Raw genomic sequence first — 27,670 nt, 5'->3', positions numbered from 1 at the left:
CCAGTCGCAGCAGCCGCCCTGGAGGTGGGCCCACTCATATCCTAACTGTACTGGAATGAATAATGGCCAAGAGCAAATGGTGTGGAGACCACCTGAAGTTATTTAAATTTTATAGTCAATCGCCTCATAAATTAGAGATTTGCTTAAGTGGAGTCCCATAGATGAACTCATAAAATATGCATTTAACACTTTATTTATGGTATGATCATAACATTGCAAAAAAGTAAGCTCAAAATGCATGTGAAAACACCTGCTGTTGGCTTTCTTTCATGGAGAAGAGGGACACTTGACTGTCTGCAAAGAGAAGCTGGAGAATGATGTTGCTGGGCAGTCAGATTGAGGAGGACTAATTTCTTTAAGAAACCCAAGAATTAATAAATTAATGGTTGAGACAGGGAAAAAATTTTTTTTAAAAAATCTAGCAGGGAAAATCTCCAGTTTCTGCAATGTAGTGATTTGAAGGAAAAGGCCTATTTGGTTTATCTTTTTCTTCCTATTTCTTTTTTAAAATTTTTATTGAACTTATTGGGGTGGCATTGGTTAATAAAATTATATAGGCTTCAGGTGAACAATTCTATTATACGTCATCTGTCTATTGTATTGTGTGTTCACCACCACAAACCCAGTCCCCTTCCATCACCATTTATCCCCCCTTTACCAGCTTCTACTCCCCCCCCCCCGCCCCGCCTTTTCCCTCGGTAATTGCCATACTGGTGTCTGTGTCTATGAGGTGGTGTTTTTCTTTGCTTAATCCCTTCACCTTTTTCACCCAGCCCCCCACCGCCTCCCCTCTGACAGCTGTCAGTCTGTTCTCTATGAGTCTGTTTCTATTTTGTTAGTTTATTGAAGCTTCTATACTCATTCACTCCATAGCCCACTGTATGTAAAATAATGGAGCAAACCATAAATAAATGGCTGTCTATTTTTACTTCCTTTAAAAAAAAACACCACCACAGATTTATAGAAATATTAATTTGACAAAGCTCAACCTATTTCAACTCAGTGATTTTTAGTAAAATTGACTGAGCTGTCAACCACCACCACAATCCAGTTTTAGCACATTCCCATCACCCCAAAGAGACCCCTCATGCCCATTTGCAGTCCATCTATTTGCACCCTCACCTTGGATAACCATTAATCAGTATATATCTCTATATATGAAAGCCTAAGCGACCGTTCGACTGTTTGACCGTTCGTTCGACCATTCAACCGGTAGCTAGGCTGCGCACTGACCACCACAGGGCAGACGCTCAACTCACAGGCATGGAAACATGGAACAGACTGATGAATCTCAGAGGGACGAGGGGAAGGGGGAGGGTGGGAAGAGATTAACCAAATATCTTATATGCATACCACAGGCCCGGTGCATAGATTCATGCATCATTGGGTCCCTCGGCCTGGCCTGCGGGGATCAGGCCGAAACCAGCAGTCCAACATCCCCTGAGTGGTCCCGGATTGAGAGAGGTGCAAGCCAGGCTGAGGGACCCCACCAGTACACAAATCCGTGCACTAGGCCTCTAGTCAGATATAAATGACTAGATAATATTCATCATAAGGATACACCTCTGCTTTTTCTGAATCTGCCTGGTAAGTTTGCCCAGCGAGAGAGAACTGGGCTGGGCTTGGCTTTGAAGGGGCACCTGGAATAGGAAGGGCCTTGCTCATTTTTAAAACCCCTCTTTTCCTCTGTGTTCTTCAGATTGAATAATTTCTGTTGATTTGTCTCTTCTGTCATATCAATTCTACTATTAAGCCCTTCCAGGTATTATTTTTTTACTTCTAAAATTTTCATTTTGTTATTTTTATAGTTTTTATAGTTTCTATTTCTCTGCCGAAAACATTTTCCATTCATTTCAAAGGTATTTGCTTCATGTCATGGACTGTAATTGCTGGTTTAAGTCTTTATCTGATCATTACAACACCTGGGTCATCTCAGTATTGTGATCTATCCATCGCCTCATACCTTGAGAACTGGTCATATTGGCTTGCTTTTTTTGTCTGTTGCATTTTGGATTGTATAATGATGTGTTGAATATTATGTTGTAAGACTCTGGATCCAGCTTCAATTCTCTGGAAAAGGTTGGCTTTTTTGGTTTTGTTTTGTTTTAAAAAATCTGATTATGTTTAGGCAGCAAGGCTCTCAGGTCAGTTGGGTGAAAGCCTGTTCCCAGCAGCGGAGAGCAGGAAGTTCCCAGAGACAGTGCACAGCGCACGCATGTCCTGCACTCCCATCTGAGTCCTGAGACACCTGGGCCTGCGACTGTCACTGTCTGCACTGACTTTCCTTTCATTTATAATCTTTTATCTTTTAGCCCCAGAAATTTCAAGGAAATTCAACAAAGAAAATCAAATCCAAAAAATTGCATCACCTCAAAGGCCAGAGGGTTATTGCAAGATGTGACGCAAATGGCTTTTATTTCCCAGGTAGGTATATTATTTTGTAAGATTGCTTTGTTAAAGGATATGCTATCAGGGAGGGGACCAGCGGTTCTCAAACTGCGCTTTCCCTAGAACAGTGATGGCGAACCTATGACACGCGTGTCAGAAGCGACACGCGAACTCATTTTTTTGGTTGATTTTTCTTTGTTAAATGGCATTTAAATATATAAAATAAATACCAAAAATATAAATCTTTGTTTTACTATGGTTGCAAACATGTATGTAATATTCCTAAAGTGCTGTTCAAGCTAGTGTGGTGAGCAAACAGATGGAAATTCTTATCTTCATGGAGGTTACATTCTAGCGAGGGAGACGGACGAGCAACCGGATACATATGTAGTGTGTCAGATACGGTGCTATAGAGAGAAATCCAGCACGAAGGGGTCGAGGTGAAAGGAGAAATTCTAACTGTGGTGGCCCATGAAGAGCTGCGGGGGACGGTGATGAGTGAGGGCCTGAAGGAGCAGGGGCGGGCCATGAGCTTACCTGGAAGAAGAGAGCTCTAAGCGGAGGGAACAGTGGTGCAAAGTCCTGAGGCCGAATGCACATGGCATATTTTAAGTCCTTATGTGTGAGAATGGGGTCATCCTTCCTGCTGTTCAGTGTGGAGCAGCATTTCACCTCAGGAGTCACAGTGGTGAGAAGTGGGAGAAAAGGCCTGAGTACTGTCTCGGGCGTAGGGACAGAGGCCGGAAAACCCTGTTCATGTGTGTGAGGTCTGCCTCTCTCCTCTACCAGCCATGGGCAGTTCTCTGAGCCTCAGATGCCTTATCTTCCCAAATGGGGTTCAGAACAGTTAAAACCCATAAGACTGTTGTGTAAGTTAGATACGATAATGTATTATACAGCATGTTGTAAATTGGGAAGTGTTAATTACCAGCCTATCACCCAACCGGAGAGCTCCTCTTGGGAGATATGAACACCCCTCGTCTTCTCTGGGGGACGAGGGAGTGCTTGCAGTTTCAAAACGTTCACAACTCGGCACATACCTGGGTCTCCGGTTTCAACTGATCCTCCTCCTCCTTCTCCTCCTCCTCCTTCTCCTCCTCCTTCTCTTCCTCCTCCTCCTCCTTTTTCTCCTCCTCTTTCTCCTCCTCCTCTTCTTCCTCCTTCCTCCTCCTCCTCCTCCTCCTCTTTCTCCTCCTCCTCTTCTTCCTCCTTCCTCCTCCTCCTCCTCCTCCTCCTCCTCCTTCTTCTTCTTCTTCTTCTTTCTCTCTCTCTCTCTCTCTCTCTCTCTCTCCCCCCCCCCCACCCCCCGCCTTCCTCATTAAAACACACACATATTAACAGCAACTTGAAAAGGCAAAAATCACAGTTTGCTAGACGGAAAACCTCTAAAATTAAAGAAGACAAGAATATGGTGAATGGCTGTGTAGGGTGACACCCAGTGCATTGGGGCAGGTGGTGGGAAGGCTACTGGTGGGCAAAGTGATTGCCTTTTGCAGGAGATGGAATTGACTGGACTGTGACTATCAGAAGGTTCTTACAGCCAGGAATTAAATATATATATATATATATATCCAGTCTCCAGCCTGAGAAATTCCCGTTTGGAGCAAAGAGTAAGAACTATTTCTGCATCTCTAGCCAAATGAACTGGGCTACGCTGTATGCTTAGACCATTTCTCCAGTCCTCGAACTGCTGAGCATGGCCACAGTTTTGCTGAGGGCCTCAATAGGGGTGTGTCCGTTTCCTAGCCTGAATGCAGGAGAGCCCTCAGGCCCAGGTGGGGAGCCCCCTCGTACCCAGGACGATGACTGCCATCACCAAGCCGCCTTCAGGAGAAAAGACCCACAGAACAAAGGCCAGGCCCCTGAAATAGTTCTTCGTGACATGTCAGAACCAGGGGCTGAGGACAGGAAAGCGGGATGTTGGGAAGCCGAAGGTTGGAAGCTGGTCTTGGATCAGGACGTGGAAATGCTGGCAACTCCTTAATTAGATGGAGAAGGAGCCAGAGCAGAGGCCGAGCCCTAGCTTGACAGGCCGCGCAGGGTCCTGCAGGTCGAGGACACAGCCAGAGGGTGTCACCGGCGAGGCTGGTTCTACAGTTAGGCCATAGAAGCACTCTAATTGTGGGAGGTGGGCAAAGGCCACCTCTGCAGAGAATGTACACAGAGGAAAAGAGAATGAAGGAGCTAAAAGAGATTATAGTAACATACTGAAAAGTTGGGTCCAACCACCTAGGGCAGGTCGGGCATACTGTTGTGTAAAAGGCGGAGAATGAATGGTTTAGACCAGTGATGGCGAACCTATGACACGCGTGTCAGAGGTGACACTCGAACTCATTTTTTTGGTTGATTTTTCTTTGTTAAATGGCATTTAAATATATAAAATAAATATCAAAAATGTCTTTGTTTTACTATGGTTGCAAATATCAAAAAATTTCTATATGTGACACGGCACCAGAGTTAAGTTAGGGTTTTTCAAAATGCTGACACGCCGAGCTCAAAAGGTTCGCCATCACTGGTTTAGAATGTGGGCCATGCAGCCTCCGTCACACCTGCTCACTGTAGGCAAGAAACTGGAAGACTGCCTGCTGCTTTCAGACCAGATCCTACTAAAGCCCCCAAGGCCGGGGCATGAGGAGCCTCCCAGGCTGAGCCCAGTCCTGAACCGAGGAGAGGGTGAGGCATGGAGGGTTCTCTTCAACCAGGAGTGGTCCTGCACTGTTTTCATAACAGAAATTCCTCCAAAAACTGCTGCTTGTTTTTCTAACTAAAAGAGTAGTCAATGGATGGTAGGCAATGTGTGAGTAATGTGTAAAGAAAATTCAAAATCCAGTTGAACATTTAGTTTAATAAGAAAGCACACACGGTGGAAAGCTGGTTTTCGTGTGTGTGTGTGTGTGTGTGTGTGTGTTTTGTTTTAAAAAGGTTTCCATTTCTTTGGTTATTTCATACAAAAGACATAGACTCAGGATAAAACTCGGCAGTCTCCTGGCACGTCCAGGGCCTGGGGCTTGGCCAACGCCGCCTGGGAGCCGGCGGGGCCCAACGGGACGTGCACTTTCTGTCTCAGAGCAGAGGTCCTGGCAGCTGCCACTGCCAGGGCGTGTCCTGCTCAGAGCTCCCCTGATACGTATAACCCGAACCTAACGGGAACATGCATCCATCTCGGCTAAATGACAGCACGTGTGCACCCAGCGTGGCATTTCCTTTCTGGTTGTAACACGCTCTCTGAGGAGAACGACAAGGCAAGGAAACGTCTGGGTTCCTGTTTTCTCCGTTTTGGTTGTAGATTTTAGGGAAGCTGTGGGATGTGCTCAGCCTCGCGGGCTTTTCATTGATCTAACATTAATGAAAAGCTGGTGAGGGGAGTGCGCAATTCCTTTTCACTCACAATTGAACAGCGCTGGTTTTCCTATCTGAGCTTTACAGAGGGGAGTGTGGCTAAAACAGATACATGAGGGAACCGACGGTAGGGTGTCCAGGAAGAGGGTGTCTGTTTCTGAGATGGTTGCTGGTGACGCTGGGTGGGTGAGCTGCGCATGCTCTGGCCCCAGCTCCGTGGTGCCCAGACCAGAGCATGCCCTTCCCCGCCTGCAGTCTGCACCCCAGGCCCTCCAGGAGGCGTCCCTCGCCATCTGGTGAGTCGTCCAAGAGGCAAAGTGTGACAATTAGCCAGCCCACAGGAGGGGCAGCCCAAGGCGATAGGCTTTCCTTGTCCTCCTATCGTATCTTAACTTTGATTCCTTCCAGGGGTCGTGAAGAAGTGCATAAGCCCCACCCATGCACTGGTGAACTTCAGGTACGGAGACACCAAGGTGGTGCCTACCTCCTTCATCACGCCTGTGGGGGGCGCCATGCCCTGCCCGCTGCTCCAGGTACCGGCTCCAGCACCTGTTCCCGAACCCTTTCACGTTCCCAGTCCTCTGAGGACAGGCAGCCATGCTAGGCCCTTCGCTGCGCTCTGGTTGGGCTGGAAGAGGAATGGCCTGTTTTCTATGGTCACTTGCCTGGAGATTTCTTTGTTCATGATCCTGATCAGCTAACTGCCTGATATATAGCTCAGGACTGCACTGGCCACTTTACAGGCCATAGATGGTCAGGGAAGGGTGTTGCTGAGGCTGTTCGTGCTCTTGAAACTGTAACTACAAACTATATTAAATAGTTTTTCTTAAAAAATATATTTTTATTGGTTTCAGAGAGAAAGGGAGAGAGAGATAGAAACATCAATGATAAGAATCATTGATTGGCTGCCTCCTGCATGCCCCCTACTGAGGATTGAACCCACAACCCAGGCATGTGCCTGACCGGGAATCAGACCATGACCTCCTGGTTCATAGGTCAATGCTCAACCACTGAGCCACACCGGCCGGGCTAAATAGTTTTGAAGCAAGGGCATAGGTCATGCTTCCTTGACAGCCAGGCCAGAGAGTAGGGAGAAAGCTCCAGAACTGCAGTGCCGTGGGTTTTGGAGAGAGTGGAGGGAAAGCACTGAGGGAGCACACTTGCAGGGGCACCTGGTCGTGTGGCCCCATCTCCCCTGCCAGACCCAGGCGCACGTCAGCGTACTTCCTCCTGGCGGGAGCCTGTCCATCTGACAAGTGCCCAGCAGCTGTGTCCCTGCCCAGGACTTCCTGTCCCTTTACCCACGGGGTCCTCCGTGTGCTCCAAGCACCGCGAGCAGGCCTGTGTTCCTCTCCCCTGGGTCTTCATGTGAGGCCCTGCAGGCCCCTCCCACCTGTCCTGGGAGGATGTTTCCAGACCCCTCCCAGGCCCTGCTGCAGTGGGGCTTCCTCAAGCCAATCACTGCATTCCAGGGTGGCCAGTGAGTGCAGGAATTGTGGAACTATTGGCTCTTTCTGAGAAAAAATTATGTATTTGAAATTTAGAACCCTGGGTGTTTTAAAACACGCTTATATTACTACTGTCTAGAAGGCCTATAAGCCAAGTGTTTACTATGAGGCATGTTCTCATCTACAGGTTGGAGATTATGTATTTGCCAAGATTGTGACACCCAATGGATTTGACTTCTATGTCCCTGCCATTGTCATAGCACTTCCGAATCAGGATGTGGCCGAAGATAAGCTCTACACGGTTTTGAAGTGTAACAACCGGAGAGTAAGTAGAACTGCGTCTGGAAAAGGGCTGCGTCGCCAGCAGGAGCCGCTCCCTCGCCCCCTCTCTGCGGGCCGCACTAGCTCTTTCCTGGCCCTGCCAGGCGTCCTGAAGAAACATTTCCCGGCTGCATCCCCTCCCCCTGCGGTTTGGATTCTGCCCACTCAAGACACAAAAGCTGCCTTTGCTACTGGAGCCACGGCCTCCCTGCTCCTCCACGGGACGGCCTTTTGGGCTCCCGCTCTGCCTCCTGCCTGGGAGCTCCCTTGGCTTCATCAGGGTCCTTCCTGTCCTTACAGCTCTCTCTCTCTCTCTCTCTCTCTCTCTCTCGCTCTCGCTCTCGCTGATGCTGATGATCAGGATGCTCCTGCCTGATGCTCTCCTGCCAGTCCTCCCAGTGGATCTGTCCTAAAAGCTTCAGAAAACATCCTCATCAGTTATGAATCTGATGATATCATTTGCCTGCCTGATGCCCCCCCCTCCCCACCCCCACACACTTCTCATCAACCTCAAGAAAAAGTGCAGCTTTAGGGATGTGAAGTACAGCACAGGGAACATTGTCAGTAAAATTGTAGTAACTCTGTACGGTGCCAGGTGGGGACTGGAAATATCGGGGTCACTCTGTAAAGTGTAGGATTGTCTGCCCACTATGCTGTGCACCTGAAACTACTACAAAATAATAGTAAATGTAAACAGTAACTGAAAATTTTAAAAAGAAGAAAAGAAAAGAAAGGAAGAAAGGGGAAAAAAAAGAAAAGGAAAAAAGCGGGGCTTGACCGGCACGTTTCTGGCTGCCCTGTGAGCTGGAACACAGCGGCCTTTCCTGCCCCTGGGCTTCCGCTCCTCCTGGACGGCCTTCCATCTTCTTTCCACGAAGCAGCTTCTGCCTAGTCGTGCCCCCCCTGCCGAGGCCCTCGTGGGGGGGGGGGGGTCCCGCCCACTGTCCTCCCTCTCCCCACACCGGCTTCCTTGCCAGCCAGCTCCCACCTCCTTCAGTGCAGGAGCTGTGGCCTGGGCACCTTTGCACCATGACAGCCCCTGGGGGAGAGAAGGTTCTCACAATTGCTTTTCAAAATGTTTGAAGAAATGATGTTTCTAATAGGAATAACTTTGCTTGGATGGACTGCTTACTATGCTTGGAAAAGAGGCTGGTGAGCAAACAGGAGCAAATGGAATCACGCTGACTTTATTAGGCCTTAGTATGCGCCACAGGTGCTGCTCCAAGTGCGTGGCCCGCAGCGGACCGCTGAGAGCCCAGAACACTGTGACGTGGCACCAGTCACCTGTCTTCGGACAAGGAAACCGAAGCAGAGAGGTCATCACACACGGGCATGGAACAGGCAGGCACCAGGAGGTCCGCTCACAGGCCGCACGCTCGCCCTCTGCGTCTGAATGAAACATCCAGTCAATTCTGGATTGAAGGCCGTGAGCAAACAGCAACTGAGCCAGTGGGCCCAGAGGCACTGAATGCAACCTGACAGACAAGGGGGAGAAAGGGTGCCTTCTCATCAACCCAGGAAAGCCTGAGAGAAACGGGCTTTCCTGGGGCTGTTCGACGACAGCACAGGGGCCCCCGCCTGGAAGGGCACCGGCTGGTGCTCCTGTGGGATGCCTCCCAGGCAGGAAAGGAGGAAGCAAATCCAGGGATGACACGTCCCCGGGGTGTGGCATGGTCAGGGCATGGACGCTGAAAACAGTTCTGATGGAGATGCTGGGAGACTCATGGGGCTGACGGTCGGCGCTCATCAAGGGGCGGTGGTGACAGCTTATAAGCCCAGGAAAGAGATGGCCAAGGCCGAAATAAAGATAGGACGGTGGTTATGTGAGAGGATGTGTGTGTGCGTGTGTGTGTGTGTGTGTGTGTGTGTGCACCCACTGCATCCTATGTGGCTGGACTTGGCAAATGATCCAGGGCATGGAGAATGGCAGAGAGGACTCAACAATGACTTTTATTCAGCATGTAATTATCAAGTGAGGCTCTGTATCTAAACTGCACTATTAAGTATCACTCTAAATAGGATAATGGCTAGTCGCTGTTATAATGGTCTGTGCTGGAATAAAATTACATCTGAACTGTGGACATCTCTCAGTTACTCTTTTGTATTATTACAGGAATTTTGCCCACGAAATGCACTTATAAAGATCAGCCAGAACAAGTATGCTCTCTCTTGCTCTCATATAAAGTCACCCCCAATTCAGGAGGATCCCAAAGTGTAAGTGGACCCCACTTTTTACTTCCTGAATTTTATTCATATCTTTGCACCTTTAATCAGTTTCTAGGTGGAGAGTCATGATCTCTAGGAATTCGGGAGGAAGCAGAGGTGGGCAACTTATTGCTTAAACTGTGGTTCCATGGTTATTCTTTATTCAGTGTCACACCTTACCTCCAGGTTATTTGTCTATCTGGTTCTAATCTCAGATCTAACACTATTTTGCTGACCTTTCAGAAAAGGATTCTGACTTCTGTCATGAAGATGAAGGAATTATTCTCCTTTTATTTGTAAGGATTCAAGGCATTTTTTCTCCCCAGCTCTTGGCAACCACCATCCTACTTTCTGTCTCCATGATTTTGACTACTGTGGGAACCTCACATAAGTGGAGCCATACAGTAGTTGTCCTTTTGTGACTAGCTCCTTTCACTTAGCACAATGCCCTCATGGTTCATCCACATTGAAGCAAATGCTAGACTTCCTTTCCTTTTTAAGGCTGAACAATGTCCCATTGGATGTGTAAACCATATTTTGTTTACCTCTCTTTCTGCCTCTGAGCACTGGGGTTGCTTTCACCTCATGGCTATTGTGAGTAAAACCGCTATGAACAGGGGAGGCCCTGCTTTCATTCTGTGGGTATATAACCAGAAGTGGAATTGCCGGTCACATGGTAGTTCTACTTTTAACATTTTGAGGGACTGCCTACTGCTTTCCACAGCAGCTGCTCCATTTTACATTCCCACCAGCAGTGCACAGGGTTCCAGTTTCTCTACGTCCTGGCCAGGACTTGTTATTTTTTAGTTTTATTTATTTTCTTTTCGATAATAACCATCCTAATGGGTATGAAATAGTCAAGCCAGTTTTTTCATCTTTCTTGGAAACTACGTCCAGAGTTTTTGAGCTGATCTTTGAAAAGTATCACATGTGGTAAATCTTGCTCCTTTGAAGAGGGATTTGATCGATGGAATTTTCTGTTTAGAAATAACTAAAAAATTTTCCCATCCTATTAATTTTTCTTGACAATTTCCAAAAGGATCTGAAAGCAGCCATAGTCAAAGTTTTTCAGAATGAAGGCTGGTGGTCAAGGTGGCAGATGCTGATTATGGGAACAAAATATGGTTTAACAAACACCAGGCAGCTGGTGTCTTAACTTACCCCGAGGGCTCTGAAAAAGCCAGTTCTCAAATGGTCTGCCATGCTGGCATGGCTGAATGAAGTCAAGGTATTTGTTCCCAAGACGTCTTCTTTGAAAGACATTTCTGGATAAATAAATTGTCCAGTATATTTTCTCTGTGTTTTTTTGGTACCTCTCCATTTTCCCCACCCTGGCAATGACCACTAGATTATGCAGTATTTGTTTTTTTCTAACACATTTCACTTAACAAAATACCCTCAAGTTCCATTCAAGTGGTTGCAAATTGTAAGATTTCTTTCTTTACTGCCGAATAATATATATATATATATATATATACACACACACACACACATTCCATTCATCTATCGATGGACACTTAGGTTGCTCCCATGTCTTGGCTATTGTAAATAATTCTGCCATGAACATAACAGTGCAGATATCTCTTCAAGATAGTGATTTCATTTTCTTTGGACAAATACCCAAGTGGAATTGCTGGGTCATAAGGCAGTTCCACTTTTTTTAATACTAACATTTACTATTTATTTATTTATTTATTTAAATTCTCTCCCAGGAATATTTTTCCATTAATTTTTAGAGAGAGTGGAAGAGAGGGGGAAAGAGAGAGAAATATCGATGTGAGAGAAACACATTGACTGGTTGCCTCCCACACACACCCCGACCAGGGCCCAGGCCAGGGAGGAGCTTGCAACTGAGGTACGTGCCCTTGATGGGAATCCAACCCGGAACCCTTTGGTTCACATTCTGATGCTCTATCCACTGAGCCAAACCGGCTAGGGCATGGCAGTTCCATTTTTAATTTTGGGGGATCCTCTATACCAGGGGTCCTCAAAATTTTTAAACAGGGGGCCAGTTCACTGTCCCTCAGACCGTTGGAGGGCTGGACTGTATTTTTTTTTAAATTTTTTTATTAAATCTTTATTGTTCAGATTATTACAGTTGTTCCTCTTTTTTTCCCCCCATAACTCCCCTCCTTCCAGCTCCCACCCCACCCTCCGCCCTCACTCCCCACCCACTGTCCTCATCCATAGGTGCACGATTTTTGTCCAGTCTCTTCCCGCATCTCCCACACCCCTTTTCCCCCCAAGAATAGTCAGTCCATTCCCTTTCTATGTCCCTGATTCTATTATAATCACCAGTTCATTCTGTACATCAGATTATTTATTCACTTGATTCTTAGATTCACTTGTTGATAGATGCATATTTGTTGTTCATAATTTGTATCTTTACCTTTTTCTTCTTCTTCCTCTTCTTAAAGGATACCTTTCAGCATTTCATATAATACTGGTTTGGTGGTGATGAACTCCTTTAGCTTTTCCTTATCTATGAAGCTCTTTATCTGACCCTCACTTCTGAATGATAGCTTTGCTGGATAAAGTAATCTTGGTTGTAGGTTCTTGCTATTCATCACTTTGAATATTTCTTGCCACTCCCTTCTGGCCTGCAAAGTTTCTGTTGAGAAATCAGCTGACAGTCGTGTGGGTATTCCCTTGTAGGTAACTGAGTTTCTTTCTCTTGCTGCTTTTAAGATTCTCTCTTTGTCTTTTGCTCTTGGCATTTTAATGATGATGTGTCTTGGTGTGGTCCTCTTTGGATTCCTTTTGTTTGGGGTTCTATGCGCTTCCTGGACCTGTAAGTCTATTTCTTTCACCAGGTGGGGGAAGTTTTCTGTCATTATTTCTTGAAATAGGTTTTCAATATCTTGCTCTCTTTCATCTTCTGGTACGCCTATAATTCTGATGTTGGTACGTTTGAAGCTGTCCCAGAGGGTCCTTACACTATCTTCGTATTTTCGGGTTCTTTTTTCATTTTGCTTTTCCGGTTGGGTGTTTTTTGCTTCTTCGCATTTCAAATCTTTGACTTGATTCTTGCGCTCCTCTGGTCTGCTGTTGGGAGTCTGTATAATATTCTTTATTTCAGTCAGTGTATGTTTACTTTCTAGTTGGTCCTTTATCACACCATCGAGGGTCTCATTAGATTTCCTGTACATCTCATCAAGTTTATCGACAGACTCTAGAAGCCTCTTGAGAGACCTCAAAAGTGTGGTTCTGAACTCAATATCCTCCCTTGATAGTTTTGTCCTGTTTCTTTGTCTCCGCATTTTTTACGCTTTCTTGGTGCACCCCCTAGTGGTCTTTGTGCGCAGTCTTGTTGTAGTTAAGCCTTGATTGTTGTAGTTAATACTAGAGGGATTTTACCTCCAGGCCGACTGGCTGTGAGAATCAGCTGTGTCTGCAGTGGGAGAACTTGTGTCCTCTAGGGAGGTGCTAATCTAGCCTTTGCCTGAGGCTATCCGGCAAATGCCTCTGTGCAGGGCTTGGGCGGGGCGGGTCCCATGGGATCAACAGGGCGGAGGAGGGAGCAGTTATGGCTGCTCTCAGTCAGTCCCCAGGGGCTCTGCCTCTCTGTCCCAGCAACCACTGCAAACCTCGGAGGGACCGAAGCCAGACAGTCCTGCTTCTCCCGTTTGAGTCTGGGTCCCTAGAGACTCGCCCGGATCTGGAGCTCAGAATCTGAGGCTCCCTCCGGATTGAAACAGACAACCACGCCCTCAGCCACCAGCCCGCGCCGCGCACACTCCGCACCTTAGTATTTTACTTTAGCACTGCGCCTCCTCTGATTCTCGGTTCCTCCTAGTTGTAGAACTTCCATTCAGCCAGCCTTCCTGTGGTTCTGGATGATGTCCGTTCCGTGTTTTAGTTGTATTTTTGAAGTGGTTGTTCGAGGCAGCAAACTCCGGCGTTAACCTATGCCGCCATCTTGGTTTCTCTTTACTTCTCCTTGATGTCCCTTCTGACAACAGCCTTAGGAATGCAGTGACACAGGCTCCTCCTCCCTGTGGTGTCTCTGCTTAGTATTTCACCTCCGCACTGCGCCTCCTCTGATTCTTGGTATGCTTTTTTCTTTCCTTCTAGTTGTAGAATTTACACTCAGCCAGCCTTCCTATGGTTCTGGATGATGTCCGTTCCGTCTTTTAGTTGTATTTTTGAAGTGGTTGTGCGAGGCAGCAATCTCCAGTGTTTACCTATGCCGCCATCTTGGTTTCTCTCCTGTAGTTTAAAAAAAAACTATGAACAAATTCCTATGCACACTGCACATATCTTATTTTGAAGTAAAAAAACAAAACGGGAACAAATACAATATTTGTATTTGCATGTGGCCTGCGGGCCATAGTTTGAGGACCCCTGCTCTATACTGTTTTCCACGGTGGCTGCACCAATTTACATTCCCACCAACAGTGCACTAGGGTTCCGTTTTCTCCACACCCTTGCTCACACCTGTTATCTCTTGACTTGGATCTCTCTGTAGACACAGCAGCCGTGGAGACCATGGTGACCCTGATTCTGTCTCTCTAGGGAAGATGTGGGCATGAAGAACTCAAGTTTACTTACGTGGCCAGTCAGAGAAGCTGGCACCACCAACCTCCGGGAGCTGAGACAGGAGAACCTTAGAAGAAAGAAAAAGAAACCCGCCAAGAGGCTGCCCCTGCAGGAGGCGGTGTGCTCGGATTCAGATGACCCTTCCCATGGCTACAGGTCCCAAGAATCCTACCCCTGGAGACACCCCAAGCCCAAGGTGGGAGGGGGGCGACATTGTTTATCTCCAGAACACCCAGAAATCTCTCAAGAGTAGTGCATGTGAGATCACCCCCCAGTTTCTGGGCCAGTTTAGGTCTCAGTACAGCAAAAGCCCTAATACCTTAAGTAATGCTGACATCACTTCCCCAGAGAAGGGTCAAGGCACAGGGTTTAGGAGTCAGCCAGCAGAGTCATCACTGCTTCACCTCCACCTGAGCAGCCCCGCCCTGCACTCATAGAGCCTTCCACAGCAACAAAGGGCTGAGGATTGCCACCAGGAGACCTTAAAGCAGTATAGTAGCAGCTATGGTTAAGAGAGCCAGCGTTCCTCCGGGGCCGCCCAGACCTCAGCCCTGACACTGTGGACCTAGCCCCTCTGCTGAGGTAAGGCCGCCTCCTGCATCCCACCCCGCTGTCCCTGTTTGTAACAAGGTAGACTTCTCTGCCTCCCCCACCAGGATCTCCGACCTATTGGGGCTTATTGGTTTTGGCTTTTCCATTTCTTTGTCCTGTTTCTTCCCCTGTCCTCACAAAAATATGCTCAATCTTCTGGAAGACTCTGCACACCCAGAAGTTTAATCTGATAGACTACTGTTGTAGCATTTTCAAAAATTTTAGAAGTTAGTTATAATCCAAACCTGAACTCTTGTTTTAAACTGAGTATCTCATATGAATTAGGGATTTTTATCATTTAACATTAGGACTGAAATTAAGACTTAATAACTTGTATGAGAGCTACAAGACTGAACATTTCCTATTTTATTGTTTTTATTGAGCCCTTCCTAATTGTTTTTGTCTGTAGTCTGTTGTAGGTACCTCTAATTGAGCGTGGAACCAGAATAAAAACTTACATTGGAAACATTTCAAAGTTATTGGATTATGAGATATTGCTTTCTTTGAACACATTTTAGCAATAACATATAAAAGTATTCACCCCTATTCATTAATTTCTTCATAAAATTAGTTTTAAATAATTTAAAAAATGAAAAAGCTCATTCAAATCACTTAGTCAATAATAGCTTTTGGGCTAAATAACCATAGGATACAGATTATTAATAAGACAAATATTGGATGCATTTTACAAAAGCTAAGGCAGCATTCCAATACTCTAAAAATTCACAACATAATTAAAAGTGATACTCACATTCCAGAAAGCTAAAAATCACCAAGATTATGGCAAAGAAATTAAAAGAGGAATCCACTTCCAAAAATGTGTAAGAAAAGGGACATGAGCTCAGCATCAGCCAAAAGTAGGAATGCAATGAGGAAGGAATTAAGGAAATGGTCCGGAACAAGGCAGGGAGTTGTGGGAGGCATACTGCCACCCAGAGCCTGGAGCTTCTCCCAGGCAGGAAGGCTGTGGAGCCCAGAGGAGAACAGGTGGGGCAGGGAAGAAGCCATTCATTCAATCGCTGTAATTATCATGCCACCTGCAGGCCTGCATGCATCCATGTGGGCCATTGTGCATCCATGTGGGCCTGCGTACGTCCATGTGGGCCTGCCTGAACTCATGTGGGCCAGCATGCATCCATGTGGGACTGCGTTCATCCATGTGGGCCTGCGTGCATTTATGTGGGCCAGCGTGCATCCATGTGGGCCGGCGTGCATCCATGTAGACCTGCATGTACTCATGTGGTCAGTGTGCATCCATGTGGGCCGGCGTGCATCCATGTGGGCCAATGTGCACTCATTTAATTATTCAACAAGCAACTGAGTACTTGTGTCAGGCTCCAGGGAGACCTCTGACTTCTGAAAGGTGGGCACCTTCTGTCTATTCTACCTCTTCATCTCCACAGAACTGCAGGGATGAAGGACGATGGGACAAAGACACAGGATAACAGTTTGTTAGTATTACATTACAGAGCATGGTGTACTCAGTGACATTCAGTGATATGCTCAATGTGCTGTCCTTTGTTGATAATGCCCAGCCAGTGTGCTGGGGGAAATTGCAATAACAACAGTGTATTTGCACTTCCAGCCAATATTTTTTAAAATATATTTTTATTGATTTTAGAGAAGAAAGAAGAGAGAGATAGAAACATCAGTGATGAGAGAGAATCATTGATTGGCTGCCTCCTGCACATCCCCTACTGGGGATCGAGCCTGCAACCCAGGCATGTGCCCTTGACTGGAATTGAACCTGGGACCCTTCAGTCCGCAGGCCGATGCTCTATCCACTGAGCCAAACCAGCTAGGGCAACTTCCAGCCAATACTGAATAACAAATTGAATCCCCCTCCCCCACCAGAAAGAAATTAGAACCTGATAAAATGTATTTAACAGCTGTTTCCAAAACATTTGGCACAGGCAAAGATCTCCGAGAAACAAAGAGGACAAGAGAGGTGCTAGGCCAGTGGTTCTCAACCTTCCTAATGCCGCGACCCTTTAATACAGTTCCTCATGTTGTGGTGACCCCCAACCATAAAATTATTTTCGTTGCTACTTCATAACTATAATTTTGCTACTGTTATGAATCGTAATGTAAATACCTGATATGCAGGATGCATTTTCATTGTTACAAATTGAACATAATTAAAGCATAGTGATTAATCACAAAAACAATATGTAATTATATATGTGTTTTCCGATGGTCTTAGGCGACCCCTGTGAAAGGGTCGTTCGACCCCTAAAGGGGTCGCGATCCACAGGTTGAGAACCGCTGTGCTAGGCCGTGGCTTGTGCATCTGTATGCACTGCCTCAGGTAACTCCTGTTTGACTGTCACTAAATAAATGTGCATCTTTAGCGCGTGCCAGAAATAACAAAAGGGGTTCAAGCTGTAAAAATAATCGTAATCGTTATGTGTCCAGATTTGATGGCCATCTTGTATAACTGGCACAGAGCTATGTGGAATGGGTATAAGGTTACCCCCTGAAAGAGAGAAGGCACTCTTATCAGAAGCAAAGGAACAGACGTTCGAGAAGAGACTGGATGACCACTCGAGTGGTGTATAAAAATCCATGCATCAAGTGACCGAGTCGCCAACATTGCCTCTTAAGTTCCTTTTCAACTCCAGGAGTCAGTGGATCAATGACACAGTCCATTATCAGCTCAGAGCATTTCCACATAGATGTACAGTGGTCCTTAAAAAGGGGGAAGGGAGGGAGGAGTTATGGCCAACACAATTAAACAAATGAAATTAATTAGGGAAATGAAATTGAAAAAGAAGTAAAATTATATTTGCATGTGATAAAAGTATACCTCAAAAACCTGAAAGAATATATGATAGTGCTAATTCATACAATAAAAATAACTCAGAAGGTGGCAGGATAGAAATTTAATATACAGTAATCAATAGCTTTCATGCACACAAATAATGATAAAGAAAACCTCATCTATAATAGCCACAAAGAAAATATAGTCAATTTTCATTATTCATGGCAGTTCTGTTCTACCAAGTCCTGTCTAACACTGAATTCGGCAAATATTGGATCATGGTCCTCAGGAGAACGGGGTTAGATGCCTGAAGGCCTCTGGTCACATCAGTTCCATCAATGGATCAATATGTGACCTTTGTTGTGTGTTTCTGTTTAAAGGCACCTTATTTAATCTATTAATATACATATTCATATATATTGTTAACTCATTAACATAGAACTCATGGCCAATAGCACTGTGACTCTTGCCTGAATGACGCTCATCTAACACGGCCCTTCTCGGTGGCACCTCACAGCCTCTTGGCACAGAACTCTAGGTGGCACTTCAACACAACCTGTGAGGCCAGTGAGACAGCGACGTCCACAGGAAGCACCAAGTATGCCACTAAAGAAAAGAACAGTTTTTGACACAAAGAGCTGAGAGAAGAAGGCAGAAAGGCGAGTCAATTTTCAACAGTCTGAGCATATGGATATCTGCAAAACACCTTGACTAGTTAAATTTTTTCCTTTTAATATTTATTGAAAGTATTACATAGGTCCTCTTTTTCCCCTCATTAACCTCTTCCAGCCTGCTCCCATCTTTGCCCCCGACCCCAGGCCCTCATCACCCCATTGTCTGTGTCCACGGGTTATGCATACATGTACACAAGTTCATTGGTTGATCTCTTCCCACCCTCCCTCCCCTGCCTTCCCTCTGAGGTTCAACAGTCCGCTCATGCTTCTATGATTGGGTCTATTTTTGATCATCAGTTGATTTGGTTCACTAGATTCTACATATGAGTGAGATCATGTGGTACTTGTCTTTCTCTGACTGGCTTATCTCATTCAGCATAATACTCTCCATGTCCATCCATTCTGTTGAAAATGGTAAGAATCCTTTTTTTATTGCCGTGTAGTATTCCATTGTGTAAATGTACTGTAGTTTTTTAATCCATTCATCTGCTGATAGGCTGTTTCCAAATCTTAGCTATGGTGAATTGTGCTGCTATGAACATATGGGTGCATATATCCTTTCTGACTGGTGTTTCTGATTTCTTTGGATATATTCCTAGAAGTGAGATGACTGGACCAAATGGGAGTTCCATTTTTAATTTTTTTAGGAAACTCCATACTGTTTTCCACAGTGGCTGTACCAGTCTGCATTCCCACCAGCAGTGCACCAGGGTTCCCTTTTTCTCCACAACCTAGCCAATACTTGTCATTGGTTGATTTGTTGATGGTAGCCATTCTGAGACTTGTGAGCTTAAGAACCAGCTCTGGGTCCAGCCTAGCCCTATGGTGGTGGCCTCCTCTCCTGCCCCCTATCCCCTCCCCTCTTTCTTGTGGAAATTAAATGAATTGACAAATATGCACAGTGTGTGGCAGAGTAAGTGCTGCGAACCTGTTGACTCATTACCTCCAGGGCTCGGGTTTTCCCAGCCTCTCTCTCTAATTAACAAGCAGGGTTCACCCCTGTAGGATTGAAATCTATGAAAAGAAAAAGCCTTAGCTTTCCAAAATCACACAGCTATTGGTCTGTCTGATAGTGGTAAAAAATTCTGTGCTATCTTTTTAAATGGCTGGAGGCATAACCCAAACCTGTTGAGCTCACTGAGGAACTCAGGGAACATTGCAGGGTACATCTGGCTAGAAAGATAGTGGGGACCTGACCCCAAAAGGTGGTCATTGGTGAATAGCAAACTGGCCATTTAGTCTTGAGCTAGCTACTCCCCACTCTGGGCCTCCATTTTCTTCTCTCTTCAGTGGGCAGGTTTGAAGAGTGGTCAGGGCCACGAGAGGATCTGCTGCATTCAGTGACTCCTGAGAACCTCCCAGGTTGTCCTCCTCCAACCTCTCCCCCATTCTTCCTCCACCACCAGAACTAGCAGCAGGGTAACCAGGGGCTTACACAACTCCCAGAGAAAGTGAGCTCGCACAGGGCAGGAGAAGATGGCGGAGATACCATCACCAAAGAGCGGGGGGAAGGCTGGTGTGGGAAGGGGTGGAAGAGAAGTGAAAAGGAGGGAGAGAAATGAGCAAGAAAAGATAAAAGACTGAAACTTAAAAATGGAAGGAATGAAAGAAAAGGAGGAAGAGGCAAAAGAAAAAAGATAAATTCCTTTTGTCAATTGATGGTCTATGATCGTTGGCACCAACAGGAATCTGCTATTTGGGGTGTGGTGAAGAAGGAACCTCTATTCAGTGAAAAACAGCTCAGTTGTGATCCAGCACAGCTGTGACAAGAGCAGGCTGTGCAACAGCTCAACTGTGAGAAAGCACAGCTGTGAGAACAGCAGGGGATGTGAAAGCAACAGGCTGTGGAACAGCTCAGTTGTGAGAATACAACACAAAGAGCACAGCTGGAGGAAGCCCTGAGGCCAGGCCCCTCTGGCTAGACAGCTCTGCTCTGGCCGGCACTGGCCTGCTCCTCCTCGGTCTGTCTGCACTGGTCTGCCCCACTCTGCTCTGGTGAGACATCCGTTTTCAGCTCAGCCAGGGATGTGCAGTCTCCTAAAGAAAGGTAAAGTGTCCTCTTAGAGCAGTGGTTCTCAACCTTGGCTGCACATTAGAATCACCTGGGAATCTTTTTAAAATCCTGATTTCTGGGCCTCATCCTCTGGAAATTCTGTTTCTTTGTTACTAATGTTGTGGCCCCACCCCATAACAAAGAAACAGAATTTCCAGAGGATGAGGCCCAGAAATCAGGATTTTAAAAAGATTCCCAGGTGATTCTAATGTGCAGCCACGGTTGAGAACCACTGTCTTAGAGCCAGAGGGGAGCTGGCTTATCTATATACAGTGGGGCCTTGACTTACGAGTGTCCCGACCAGCTGTCTCTGGGCTGATTTTTTGCATTGAGTTGATAAGAGTAAATTGAGTTAACGAGCTCCTTAACGAGCTCGGTCTCGGAACGAATTAAACTCGTAAGTCAAGGCCCCACTGTATATAAAAGTCTAAGTGACCGGCCCACTGACTGACCTACCAGTAGCTATGACGTGCAATGACCACCAGGGGGCAGATGATCAGTGCAGGAGCTGCCAAGCTACAATGACTTGGCAGCAGTGGTTCTCGCGTGACACACCCGGAACCAGAGAGGAGGGAGCCCGATTCCGGGATGCGTCACCCGAGAACTGCCCTCTCACAAATCGGGACCCCTCAGGGGATGTCAGAGAGTCGGTTTCAGCCCAATCCTTGCAAGCTAGGCTGAGGGACCCCACCGGCGCACAACTCTGTGAACCGGGCCTCTAGTCTATATATATAAAAGGCTAAGCAACTGTCCAACCATCCAACCTGCCAGTAGGTATGACACGCACTGACCACCAGGGGGCAGACGCCCAATGCAGGAGCTGCTGAGCTGCCGTGACTTTGCAGCAGCAGTTCTCGGGTGACACACCCTGGAACCAGAAAGGAGGGAGCCCGATCCCCGCAGGCCAGGCTTAGGGACCCCACCTGCCGAGGGACCCCCGCTCACTCCAAAGATGCCCTTCTAGCTGATGTGCCGCCCCAGGTGTGGGCGGCCAGGGAGGGACCATGGGAGGTTGGCTCCAGGGCATGTCCGGCCTGTCTCACTCAGTCCCACCCGGCCAGCCACCTTCTAATTACTTTCCTTTCAATGTGCACAAATCCGTGCACTGGGCCTCTAGTATGGACACAAGTCCCACTCCTGGTCCCTGATTGGTTCATCCTTATGCAAATGAGGACTCCAGATCCTCACAGTTTATTGGTCTAAAGGCATTGTCCTCATTGGACAGAATAGAGCCGCTCTGGTTGGTCAAAACTGTGTATCTCTGATTGGATGGGGAAAGTCTCAGTTCTATTGGCTGGAATAGGATTCCAGGAACTACTTGATAAGGGCTGCTCAGATGACAGGGACACAGTGCAGGCAGGCAGTTCAGTGCAGGCTTCCCCGTAAAGTGCAGTTTGTGTGAGAGGCCCCTGTGGAGAAATGGCTGCTCGGCTCTGGGTTTGTTTTGTTTTGTTTATTTGAGCCCAGTTAGTCACTGGGAACCCTTCTTAGTAAATACCTTCTTTCTCAGGGTCCACACTTTCTATAGCCACTTGGAAAAAAATCAGAATTAAATAGAAAAGAAAAATTCAAAAGCTACAGTCCACAAAGGGTCAAATGGAAATAGGAAATACCCTTATGCCCTCTAAAATACATTATTCATTGCTCTGTGTCACTGCGGATGTGTGTGCTGTGTCCACTCGTGGATAAGTGGGATACCCTTGCATGATTTAAACGTCAGATCTTGTGAAGAATGAGCTGGGTGACATCATTCCAGAGGCTCTGAATCACTTCCCCCGGGAAGCCTTCCTCTGCAGCGACTTCTTGTTGTGACATCAGGGTCAAAACAAACCCTGTTCCCTTCATCAGCAGCTCTCAACACCCTAGTGCACGGGGCCGTATGTAAGTTAGACCTGGTCCCGTGCCCCTGAGAATTTTCACGTCCAGCAATGAGAGAGGCATGATAACCAACACCTGTGGGATGAGAAACAGGTGGCTATAGGGAGAAATGACGGCCTTCCCCACTGAAACCTGAGCATCGCTTTCTCAAGGCACTTGAGCATGCACCGCCCCGTTATCTGTGCTGTGGAGGGAAACCCCCTCCTTCCCAGTTGCATCCCTGGAGCTTGGTGCCCAAAGCTAGGACTCACGCATTTAGCAGGTACGTGCTGAGCTGCGATTATGCGCCAGGCTTTATTCTGGGCACTAGGAGGTATGGCAATAAACAAAGGAGACCAAGACCCCTGTCCTCATGGTGCTTACAGACTATGGAGGTGATAGAAAGCAAATAAATAAAATATACAGTATGTCAGATAGAAATAAGTCCTGTGGAGAAAACTAAAGCAGGAAGGGGAGACAGAGTGTGTGGGTGGGATGGCATAGGGTCTGGAAGTTTTGAATAGGGTATTCAGGAAATGCCTTCTTGAGAAAGTAATATATGAGCAAAGACATGAAGGAGGTGGGGGAGGGAGCCACATGGATAACTATGCCAGACAGAGGGAAGGTCAGGTGCAAAGGCCCTCATTGCTGACCAACGTGCAGCCACCAGAAATAGCCTGCGAGTCCTCTCCTGCTTCAGTGTCATCGCAGCACCTCTGCGTCGCTTCACACCTTGCTCGCTATAAGGAAGAAATGCTTAAAGTAATTATGCAGAGCAGGTATTAAAATTTGGAGCCCAGAGGAGATGAACTGATGACTGAGATGGCGTGTTTCAAGAATGGGGCATTGTAGACAATCCAGTATTCTGTTAGTGGATCTCAGGATAAAAACGAAGTGGGTACCTTTTTTTTTTTTAACAGATGAGGCACTTGTGTCCCACATTAAATTGCTCAAAGATACAGAGCTTTTAAGTGAAATTGTCTAGACTTTATATCAAAATAAGCCCAACTGTATTAAAAAGTTAATTTTAAGAAAAAACATACAAACCATAAAAAAGAGTAGATGTCATATATGTTGTGGAATCGTGCATTCTAGGCTTTCAATGAATTGAATGAATCTCAGTGGAAAATGTTTGCAAGTCTCTAGAATAAATATTACCATAACTCAAATAAAAAGGCAGACAGACTGGGGGAAATACTTTCATCGAATATACTAGGGAAAAATCTCTGTCCGTATTGCACAGAAGCTCATTAAAACTGAAGGGAAAACCATCAACTTTCATGTAAATGGGGAAAGGACATGAATAGATGATGAACAAAGAGGAAACACAAATAATAAACAGACCTAAGAAAATGTCTGACTGATATGCAAATTAAAACTGTAATTGGGTAGAGTTTATGCATGAAATTTTCAAAATAAAATCAAAAGCTGGTGAAAAAGAGGTGGTGGAACTGGCAAGTTGATGACAATAGAAATTGCTAAAACTTCTCTTGAATTCAGATGTCATATTCCTGAAATAATCCTACTTCTGGGAATATAACCCAAGGAAATAGTTACAGAAAATAGAAAAAGGTTCTGTGCATATGTTTAGGGCAGTCATTTAAAGGATTGAAAAGTGGGAGGTAATTTAAATGTACATTAAACGGTCAGCAATAGTGTAAATCATTCTTTTAATTATGTAATCCATTTGCCTATGATCATGGCCAGTAAATAAATGACCTGTCTGTGACCAAAAATTATTAGAAACTAATGAAGCAAGATAGACTACTTCTCAAGATATAACACTTAATTAAAAGCAGAATAAAAAAACTGTATGTGTGAAAGAGAATAATATGGGCATGTAAAGAAAAATAAAAAAGGAACGTAAAATGTAGAATTGGTTTATTAAATTGATTTTAAAGTTTATTATTAATATAATATTGCTTATGCAATACTTTTTAAAATGTGGCATTTAAAATGGAAATAAGCCAGGTATGTTGACAAGAGCCGCGCTGAGTAAGGCTCACCTTTTTTCTACATGGTACATGTCTATTAAGTCAGCATTTTTTCTCATTAGCTTTTCGCTTGTTGTTGTGGAGACACATCCCCCTGAAGCTTCCGTCCTATTGAATGAGGCCTGCTCAGCCCACTCTCCTCTCCCTGTGCCTGGGCAGCTGAATTAAAGGACCCTAGTGTAGCATTTTACATTTGTTCTGTTACATTTTTCTTGGTCTATACTTCATCCCACCATGAAAGGCTCTCTTGATTTTTTGACTCCTAACCTACACCCTTTTTTGCCATGTTTCCCAAGTGGATGCTAGTTGGCCATCCTATACACAGTGAAATATATAAGAGAGTCCACCCTTACCCAAGGCCCTGATGGAAATGTTGGCCCAGCCGTACTGAGCCTGGGGACACGTCACATCTATCCAGGAGCCCCTTTGATGACATCATGCTACAATCCACTAAAATAGTCCAGCAAGCAGCACACACGGGCTGGCTTTGACGACGAGCACAAGTTCTTTTGTAGGTGAAACGAGCTTTAAGCTCAAAGAGGAGCTCAGGTGACCTTCCTGGACCAGGCTCTGGCTCGGGTCCATGGTGACAGGGAGCGCGTCTGCCCTCAGTGTTCAGTGTCGGTCCCCTGGGCCCTGGGCCCCTCCGATGCCACCTCTGCCATGGCGTCTGCAGCGTCCACCCTCCTGGTCTCCAGATCATCAGATGTTCTCAGTCTTCCTTACAGACTGTTCACTGGGTTCTTATCTGCACTCTGTATCCTGGAGTCACCTGCATTTTAAAAGAAATCAAAGATTAAAAGTGGAGGGACGGTGGTCCCAGGCATGGCGGTGGGTCGGGTACAAGAGACTGGATGGAGTGGGAAGGCCGCGCTAAAAGGGGGGCTCCCTGGGACAAGGTAGATTAGGTCCCACGGCACCAAGCTCAAGCTCTTAATGATGGTCGGATGGAATTTATAACTCTTCAAATCTCATTACTTTTCCTTCTATTCTTCCAACTGCCAGTCAGGTGAGGGAAATGGAGACCGTCGCCTCAATGCCTGGGGAGGAAGCAGCAAAGTGGGCCTGGAAAACTAGGAAAGACAGCTTCTCCCCATCCCCTCCTGCCTTCCCCCCAGATGCCTTTGGGCTGACAGAGAATTCCTGCTGGGAACCTGATGCGTCCTTGCTGCTCACGTGAACCTTGCCTACCTCTGCATAAATGTTTTATTTCTCAAAGGCCATTCCGACAAATTGCCTTATCATTTGCCAAGGATCTAGACCCCCTGCGGGAGCTGGCCCAGCCCTCCCCCTTCCTGATAACTGGGCTTATCTGTTCGCATTCCTGCTGCTCATCTGCTAGTCTGGTTTATCGCCTTATGGGATTACCTGCTCTTTAACACACTGCACACCATCTGGTCCCAGCAGAAGGGCTAGCTCGCTGGCCACCCACGGCAGTGTGTGTGTGCGTCTTAACCCTAACCCATAAATGCCAGGCCCGCCACATCTGAAATTTGTTTGGACTGGGCAAATTTTACATTAGAATAGCAAGCATTTGTCTCCTCACCTCAATTTTTTAAATCAAAAAGTATATTTTGCACCAATAATAAATAAAAAATTATATATTTACACAGTGAAACTGAAAGAACTATAGCTACAATCAACATCAATGAATCTTAATATTGATTGGGGAAAAGCAAGTCCCAGAAGATTCATGCAGACCATAATCCCATTTTCTAAACTTTAAAAACAAAACTACGTATCACTGGGGAGTCAGTGCCCTGAGCCATATCTGTGCTTGCTCACGCTAGGATGCAATCCCTCTGGGATTGGCTGGTATTCACCCTTTATTTCTCCAGCACTGGAACCACAGGCGGGCGGGGGGAGGGGGGAACTGTAGTCACCAGGCCCCCGGGTTCCAGCTTCCTCCGCTCCTGATGGCTGGATGCCACCTTTCCCCCCACAGACCCCTCTCCTTTTCCTTAGCAAGTCCCACTAAGGCTGAAGCAACCTGGGACTCACCTAGTCCTCCCCCCTCCTCCCAGTCTCACCTGCCCCCTCAGAGAGAGAAAATGGTGCCTTCTCCATAGCTCCCTTCTCTCTGTGGTCTCCGTATTCTGGCACAGGTTCTGGGTTTCGGCAGGTCCCTTTGCTGGGTCTCTTGGTGCCATGGACCTGTTAGGACATCCCACCAACTCACTTGGGGTTGCCAGCGATCCTTGTGTCCTGCGTCTTGACGAAGGATGGCTGTCCCTTCCCACACTGTTCCATACACACCTGGTTGTGTGAAGCCTGAGCAACAGGTCCGCTGAGGCCACCCCACTCAGTAAGTCTTTTGCCAAATCTGGACCCTCATCCTGGCAGCCCAGAATCTTGCTGCTGGATGCCTTTTGCAGGCAAATTCACAGATATATTCCCTCCAGGACTTGCTGCTGATTTCTAGTCTAAGTTTGTTTCCATGTTTCAGGAACCAAAACTTTTCAGTGATAGCTACTGCCACACACATCCTTTCCTGAGGGCCAGCAATGTGCCCGATCCCACACTGGGCGCTCTACCTCATTCATCAGACTCGGTGCACGTCAGCAGTTCATGGTCAATTTTGTAGGGTCTTGTTCCTCCACCCACACCCCAGATCTTAGAAACGGTCTGTGTTTCAAAAACAAAAATGCAAAGAAATTTCTTCTTTTTAGGGTTATGCCTTCAATTGTCTCCTATTAACTACTACTTTCTCCAGAATCAGCTCTGAAATGTTTCTGGGCAACAGATAATAACCATCTGCTTCCAGTCTTCCCCGAGGACAAGCCAACAAGAGACAGCTTTCATTTGTGTCATCAATTACAGGGGCCGCAGGAAACAGCACTTCCTGACAACGAGGCTGTAAACAACTGCGGGGTAGCTGCATGCCGGAGGCTCTCTGGATTAGGGAACCGAAGGGTCTCGATGACGCATGGTCGCAGGAGTTATCTTTTCTCTTGCGTTACATGCATCTCAGGTTTATCCCAGGAACCCAAAGGTAAAGCAAGAACTCTCCCCTCCTCCAGCTTCCGGGCCTCCACTTGGTTGTGTTGATCCCTCTCCTCCCTTCCTGGGCAGAGCCCCTGGCTCTGAATGATGACGCCTTGCTTGCCTTTGGGGGCCGGTTTTCTAGGTTTTGCTGCTCTTCTTTAAGACTTGTGTTATTCTAAGTTTTTATTTTTCCGTTGAGTAGTATGCACTTATCCCTTCAACTGCTGCATGAACTTGAAACCTTAATCGGACACTTTGATTGATGTGTTCTGGAAATGCCACGGGAACCTGGAGAAGAGGCTTCCAGATCTTGTCCCAGACAAGAACACTGGACTCCTGCTGGGACCCGCCACTTCACCCAGAGTCAGGGGGTGGGAGATGCGCGCCCTCGGACACACACCTCCTGTAAGGCAAGTGAGGAACGTGCAACCTCTGTCCAATAAAGCTACCTTCTCCCAGAACCCTTACGTCCCTTTGGCTTCCAAGGCGGCGACTGCTCTCTGGTTGGTGGGTTT

The 27,670-nt window shown here is 46.5% G+C and overlaps 1 protein-coding gene across 3 annotated transcripts in view; it reads left to right on the top strand.

Annotated features, from left to right (window-relative positions):
- VWA3B (von Willebrand factor A domain containing 3B) overlaps positions 1–15,289 on the top strand; it is a 144,620-nt gene extending 129,331 nt beyond the window's left edge. Inside the window, exons 23-28 of one of the 3 annotated variants that reach the window (XR_011473203.1) lie at positions 2,313–2,424; positions 6,136–6,260; positions 7,363–7,500; positions 9,610–9,710; positions 14,217–14,822; positions 15,241–15,289. Coding sequence is in view for 2 of the 3 variants with exons in the window: in XM_070429898.1 (XP_070285999.1) it covers positions 2,313–2,424; positions 6,136–6,260; positions 7,363–7,500; positions 9,610–9,710; positions 14,217–14,493 (753 nt within the window). In the remaining variant the exon portion in view is untranslated. Of the gene's footprint in view, positions 1–2,312; positions 2,425–6,135; positions 6,261–7,362; positions 7,501–9,609; positions 9,711–14,216 lie in introns of all 3 variants that reach the window. The other 2 variants (XM_070429900.1, XM_070429898.1) reach the window with 2 other exon arrangements.
- Positions 15,290–27,670: the final 12,381 nt, after the last annotated feature.

This window comes from Myotis yumanensis, unplaced genomic scaffold (assembly GCF_028538775.1).
Source record: "Myotis yumanensis isolate MYYU_CA2020_CCGP unplaced genomic scaffold, mMyoYum1.0.hap1 SCAF_11, whole genome shotgun sequence".
Lineage (NCBI taxonomy): Eukaryota > Metazoa > Chordata > Mammalia > Chiroptera > Vespertilionidae > Myotis > Myotis yumanensis.
The sequence above is the reverse complement of the archived record's forward strand: the minus strand, read 5'-3'. Positions and strand labels throughout refer to the sequence as shown.